The 7,196-nt window shown below is 24.3% G+C and overlaps 1 protein-coding gene across 1 annotated transcript; it reads right to left on the bottom strand.

Moving 5' to 3' along the window:
* On the bottom strand, positions 1-6,256 carry LOC112794152 (phytoene synthase 2, chloroplastic). The gene is made up of 6 exons (XM_025836273.3): positions 5,878-6,256; positions 4,718-4,768; positions 3,755-3,930; positions 2,465-2,700; positions 1,617-1,809; positions 1-275 (listed from the first exon to the last, which is right to left on the bottom strand). Exons 1-6 carry the CDS (start codon positions 6,224-6,226, stop codon positions 96-98), a joined length of 1,185 nt encoding a protein of 394 aa, XP_025692058.1. The 5' UTR covers positions 6,227-6,256; the 3' UTR covers positions 1-95.
* Positions 6,257-7,196: the final 940 nt, after the last annotated feature.

Genomic DNA, 7,196 nt, shown 5'->3' with positions numbered 1-7,196 from the left:
TTGTTTTTTTTTTTCCTTCTCTTTTTTTTTGTACAAATTTGGTGTTGCTATTGCAGTATCAATTTTTTTTTTTCATAACTAATAGAATTGCAATATTAGCCTTGGTAACGAGGGATCAAATTGGTATTGGGACTTGAGAGAGATCGTTTGTAAGCAAGAGGCAACATCAGAATCTTCTTGGTTCGTCCAACGTAAGCTCGTTTCGTCAGATTGTCGTAATCGTTGTCTTCAATTGCATCCAAGATCTTACGGTATAATATTAATGACGACCAAACCTGAAAATAATAATACATGAAGCAAAATATTATTGCCTCTGCAAATAACTGAAATTAAATTATCACTATACCCTCTCTATTGCAACTTTATCTATGTATAATAGAGAAATATTAGGAGGTAATATTTTTTATTTAATATTAACTAACACTTTATTTTTATATTCTTAGAATTTAGTATTTAGAGTTTAGAGTGTTAACTTAAATATTAATTAAAAATAATAAATTTTATTAATTATATAGTATTAATAGAACAATACTATAGAATTAGTATAATTTATTACTTTTAACTAACAATTAATCAGCAATATTAAAGTATATATATATATATATATATATATATATATATATATATATATATATATATATATATATATGTATGTGTGTGTGTGGATACTAGCAGTTATGATTAGGCTATAAGCTTAGTCCGTTATGTTAGTTACTCTAAATATCTCAGTCAAAATGAGCATGCTATATATAGCTGTGTAATGCATATAATGTAATGTAAAAATGTTATTTACATATTAAAATTAGTCACTAAAATCAGTTATTAATATATTTATATATAAATATATATAATTTAATTTATTTTAATGTATATTTATATTTTAACATATATTTTATACTAATAACTAATTTTAGTGTATACATAACATAATTATAATATTTATCACTACTTCAATAATGTAATGCATGCAATAATATATCTCTTTCTCCTTATAGTCTTTAGTTAGATTTAGGCTTAGTTTGGTAAAGCTTTTTGAAAAAGTGCTTGTACTTTTTAAAAACTCAAGTTTCTAATTTTGTGTTTGGTAAATAAAAAAAATCATGTGTTTGTGCTTGCAGTTTTTTAAAAGATTATGATACTTTTGAAAGCACCTAAGATAGAGCTTTTCAAAGTTAGCTTGTGCTTTTCAAAATTTAAAAGTCTAATATAACCTCATATCTTAACTAATTTTTAAATTTAATGCTTGTATTTATGTCTATTATAGTATTTTTAAATTTTAAAAGCTATTTTACCAAATGCAATTGTTGTTACTTGTGATTATTAAAAACAATTTTTAATTTGATTTACCAAACATAAATGCTACAACTTTTAAAAAGTCATCTTTTAAAAGTTAGCTTTTATAAACTATTTTTAAAAAGTAAAAATTTTACCAAACTAAGCTTTATTATATTTATCACCCATAAACGTTATAATTTTTAAAAAGTTATCTTTTTAAAAAGTCAATTCTAATAAGTTACTTCAAAAATTTTACTAACTCAAGTTTAATTTGATCTCAAAACACTTGAAAATGGTTTGAATATATAAAATAAAAAACAAGCATTATAATTGGAACGTACCGGCCAACGGCTTGCCTTATGAAGCTGAGAAGCTCCTTGTTCGGACAAATTGAAGTAGAATCTTGCTCTCATAATCTGCTCTTTCATGAACTCTCTCCAACTTTCACTTACCTTTCTTCTGAATATATCTTCTTCACACAATCCAAACTGCGCCAATTCATCTTGTGGAAGGTACACTCTACCTCTTATTGCACTAAAACAAGTTCTCAATTCGTTAAATTAAGAAAATGTTGATTTAACAATCAAAATTAATAATTAGTTGTGCACTTTAAATATGTGCTCAACTTTTAAAAAAATTTATAAAACTTATTTTAATTAGTTTATTCAATACTAAATACAAATGGTAAGAACAAAAACCTCTGATAAAAAAAATAAAAATATTATGTGTACACTAAAAATTAATCACTATAAATTTTTATATAAATATATATTTTATTTAACTTATTTTCAATGTGTATTTTAATATTTTAATATGTATTTTATATCGGTAGTTAATTTTTGTTAATGTTGCAAGTGTGAGGAGTGCATAAAGTTAGTCTCACATCAGTAAAGAAGAATGATGATGAGTTTATAAGATGAGAGACTCATTAATTTGACACCTTAAGATTTTGAATTAGATGTGATGTTTTTCCATTTTATGTTCTCTCGCTTAATTCCTCCCGATGATTGAGAGCTCTCCACGGTGATAGTTTAATAATATCACTACTCTTATTCTGATAATATCTTTTTTTTTTCTACGAATTCATATTTAAATTAAATCAACCTATATATATGTTGATCTGTTGATACCTGTTCCATAAAAGGAGCAAAAAATTAAAGTGATAGAAAGAGACGAAGTAGAAACTTACTCTTCACCCACATCCCTAAGAATGTTTGTTAACTGATTTCCAATCCCAAGAGAGAGTGCTGAATCATATACACTTTGAGGAGGGATGATAGATTCGGGTGCAATACCCATTATTGGAACACTCATTAATCCAACAGTTCCAGCCACATAGTAGCAGTACAGATATAATTCTTGGAAGTTTTTGTATCTTGTTTTCTTTGTATCCATTCTCATACCTTCTATCATGTCCCTGAAAGGCTGTCATACCAAAAACAAAATGTTTAATTTAATTAAGGCTCCATCATTAGGCTATTTTTTTTTGTTATGTTTTTGGAGAATGTGTTTTGCATAAATATAGATGATGGGTGTGTTTTTAAATAATATAAAAATGATTTTTTTTTTTAATTTGAAAATACAAATCGAAAGCAGAGTTTTTGGGAGGTATGGAAAATGGAAATTCTGAGTTGTAGAGTGACAAATTCAAATTCGAAAAAGTACCATCATTATATTATTAATTAGCCATTATTTAGTAATGAAAGATTTTCACATAAGCGAGTTATGTGTAGTCTCTTATCATCGATTAGAAAGGTCTAATAAAAATATGATATTTTATATAAAAGGAAGTGAATGTTGAAAGATGAAACATACATGATATAAATATTTTACGTAAAATTAAAAGGATTTATTTCGTGAATGATTGGTTTATGTTTAATTTATTTATACCACTTTTTTAATTACTCCAACATAAAATTTTAGTTTAAAAGAAAAATAAAAATAAAAACCATGTCAAAATTTAAATGTTTTTTTTTTCTACTACTTTTTGAATTACTTATTGAGTTCAATGAAAAATACTTACATTTCAATGTTCGAACAAACTATATTGTATATACTATCCTTATATTGACATATGCTAGCGAGAAATATAAGAATACAATTTAAAATACAAGATAATCAATACTTTTAGTTATATTTTTATACTATTAGAAGTTATGGTTACTGTTCAGGATTTAAAATTTTTTACTTAGACTACAGATTGTTGACTAAATATTAACTAAAAACAAAAAATGCAGGCAAATTATTTTAGTGTTAGACAAAAATATTTTTAAATTATTTAAAAATGCGACAAAAATTCAAGAATATTTTTTGTCGATAATAAAACTTAGGAGCATTTTTGTCGATACCAAATAAGTTGAGTGCATTTTTTTCAGTTACACATATTTTACTACCATAAATCTTTGTGATTGCAATTTAAAATCATGATATAGCTAGGTAAAGAAAGAATTAGTATTATTACTAATAATGATTTAGGTACCTTAATATCCAAGGGAAAGTTGGAGATTGTATCAGTGAGAGCAGCATCAAGCAAATCATAGGGTCTTCCATTGAAAATATCATGCAATCTCTCTTCCCATCTATCAAGAACACCACAGCTCTTCATGTAATCTGCATTCGGACCATCAACCAATTCATCCGTCCTCCTGCACCAAACTGATACATACTCATGCATTCAATCATTATACTTCCAATCAAACATTTTTATTTTATTAGATATATACATTAATGTTAACCACCTCAATGAAGATGTCAAAAACATCTTTTTACGATGATTTTTTGTTTTGCTATATTTTAACAAAAGTAACATTTTTATAGTATATAAAAATCAAATTCTAAAATCTATTGTCCAATGATCAAAATAAATATTTTTCAACAATGCTAGGAAACCAACTCTATATAAGCTAAGAATCAGCCAACTGGTAAATTAGAGGCACCGATGACTTTAACCGGATGTTACTACTGATAGGCACACGGATGTTTCTTTTTCTTGTAAATTGGATGGTTTTGGATATGATTTCTATGTTTCATGTGTTGCACATTAATAAAATATAATTAATTATATGGAATCTACTAATGAATGATCAAAGCATCTGTTCCGTGATTCTCTCCTAATTGTTTTAAACGTGATCAACAATAATTTAACAAACAAATTAAATTATAAATTAATAAAATTAATTATAATTAATTATGTTGTTCCATTCTTGACTGATTATTAGTTGGTTACATATACTTTTCCAATATTTTTATATAAAGACATTATAAAATCTTCGTTAGAGTATCTACCATTCAAAAAATATACTTTCTTCTATTCATTGAAGAACTTCAATAATATATATGTTTATTTGTCTCGCAAATAACATTAATACTCATAAATTATGGGCTAGAAAATTATATATTCATCATCATCTTTAATTTCTTCTAGGTTTGGTTACGTACTTACCGTAAATTGCCCATATAGCTTTTTGTCTTTCTTGTGTCATAAGCAAAGTTCCTGTTTAAAGAATGAATATTAATATAGTCTCAGTAATTTTTGGAAGAAGACAGAGGAAGTCACCATAATAACTCAAGGTGCAAAAAGTACTAACTCTTTGGTTTATAACGCCGGCCAATTTAGATTTTTCTTTTTAATATTCTATCAATTCATATTTATTATAAGAATTCTGTACCTTTACCATCTAGGCTTCTACAGGATGTTCAACATAAGCAAATTGTAGTTTTTTACGTTGTGGTTTGCAATTCAAAGTCCCAATATATAGGGCCAGTTTGGTTAGGTCGATAAATAATTTTTTTTTGTTTTTAGTTTATGAAAAGTTATAGTATTATTATTTAGTGTAATTTTTTAAAAAATTATTTAAATGTTTATGAAAAAGTTTAAAAAAATTATTTCTCTTATAATAATTTTTTTTATTATTCTTCTTTTAAAATAAGTACTTTTAGAATTAAAAAATTAAAAATAAAATAATTTATTTATAAATATTTTTAATATAAGTATTTATTATTTAACTTCTTTTTTCAAAAGGAGTTTAATTAAGTTTTTTATTTAAGCTAGGCCATAGTGATAATATTGTGATGATTGCAATTATGACTGTATCCTCGACCATAATTAAAATTTAAAATCTTGATTATTTACACTACAAGTTTCTATTATATAAAATTATTTTGATAAATAAAAACTTTTAATTACATTAATTATATTTCCTATAAAACTGATGACTATGTAATATGGCTTCTTAAAATTAAAATATACGAAGAATAGAACAAGACAAATACAATATTAAAATCCGTCACAAGAATAGAAAAATTTTAAAGTAAAAAAAGTTGATAAAATAAAAAATGTTAGAAATATATTTATTTATGTTATCTTTTTCTACCTATTTAAAACTTTTGAGAAAAATAATATCATAAAGTGAACTCTAAAAGAAAACTCTCTTTCAAGAGACATGTTAGAGATATAAATAATCATTCATTTTGCCTTTTTTTATAAATTTAAATTTTTTAAAAAAATAATAGTATAATAGAAAATAAAAATTTAATCACTTTTAAATTAAAATTATTAAATTTAAATATAATAAGAATTACAAATTAATTATGATTAGTTACCTAGATAGAAGGTCTTAGCATATTCCTTACAAATCTTCCTACACATTTCATATCCATCCTTCAGAAAACAAGGCTCAAACCGCGGCTTAGTAGTGGTGGCAAAATTACCATTTTGACACTGCCACTCAACAACCTCGTCCACATGCAAATCAGCAAGAGGAACACCCTGTTTTGACAAATGATGAGGAAACATTATTACCGTACCACTACTTTCTGCTAATAATTCTCTTCTTCTTTGTTTTGGAGCCACCATAACTGCCACAACTTCTGACCTTATACCACCAAATCTCCTACAACAAGTGATGGAGGAAGAATAAGGTTTTGGTGCCAAGGAAAATGACATACTCATCTTCTCAACTAAAATTCTTACTATAACAATAATGAGAAGAAACAACTATACCAAATGATTGGCCTATCTTCCTTATAATGTAGGATTCTATCCTAGTGGCTACTTTGTAAGCTACCAACCATATAATAAAATTTAGGGTAAATAAAGTTTATCAAAAGTTTTAAAAATATTTTTAAGTTTTATTTTATTTTAATTTTGTCTTAAAAAATTTTTATTTGTATCAAATATATCTTTAACGGCTAAATTTAAAAAAAATTTAAGACCAATTTAACAATAATGCATAAAAATTATTCTTGATTTGTTTATGTTAAAGGATTAATTTTATGAAATTGTTGTTGAATTTGTCTTAATTTCTTTGAAAAATTAATCGTCAGGGGTATATTTGATACAAATAGAAAATTTTTAAGATAAAATTAAAACAAAATAAAACTTAAAAATATTTTTAAATTTTTTATCAAATTTTAAAAATAAAAAATATACTTTACCCTAAAATTTAATTTTAATATATTATTAATCTAAAACTATTTTATATATACATCTAATTACATAACGTTATATTAACAAAAACAATTATAATTATACTGTAAAATATTTTATATTATCAAAATATCTAAATTAAATTCTTTTTACAATGCATATGCTGTGGATATACCATCCTCGCTACATATATATGGCAATATAATAATAGGGTGTAAAAAACAACCATTTCAGTCCTTATCAATGATCTCATCATAGAAAATTATGGAAATATATAAAAAAATATTAAAAAATTATTAAAATTTATTATTTTTTGTTATTATTTAGTCGTTAATTAAATTTCTTTCATTTATTTTTTTTAATTTAGAAATTCAACAACATATTTTTGTTCTATAATTTTAAATATTCACAAATAATTAATAACCAAAAATAATAAATTTTGATCATGTTTTAACTTTTTTTAATATATAATATATAGTTTTTGTACTTTGAA

The sequence above is a fragment of the Arachis hypogaea genome, chromosome 4, assembly GCF_003086295.3.
Source record: "Arachis hypogaea cultivar Tifrunner chromosome 4, arahy.Tifrunner.gnm2.J5K5, whole genome shotgun sequence".
Lineage (NCBI taxonomy): Eukaryota > Viridiplantae > Streptophyta > Magnoliopsida > Fabales > Fabaceae > Arachis > Arachis hypogaea.
Note: the sequence above shows the minus strand (reverse complement) of the source record. Positions and strands in the feature narration are given on the sequence as shown.

What these genes read in the sequence shown, in the direction of transcription:
- LOC112794152 (XM_025836273.3), bottom strand. Translation starts at nt 6,226, where the DNA reads ATGAGTATGTCATTTTCCTTGGCACCAAAACCTTATTCTTCCTCCATC. An exon ending in ACTTTCCCTTGGATATTAAG is followed by an intron (nt 2,701 to 3,754) that starts GTACCTAAATCA and finishes TTGGTATGACAG; the next exon opens with CCTTTCAGGGACATGATAGA. An exon ending in CTTAGGGATGTGGGTGAAGA is followed by an intron (nt 1,810 to 2,464) that starts GTAAGTTTCTAC and finishes AACTTGTTTTAG; the next exon opens with TGCAATAAGAGGTAGAGTGT.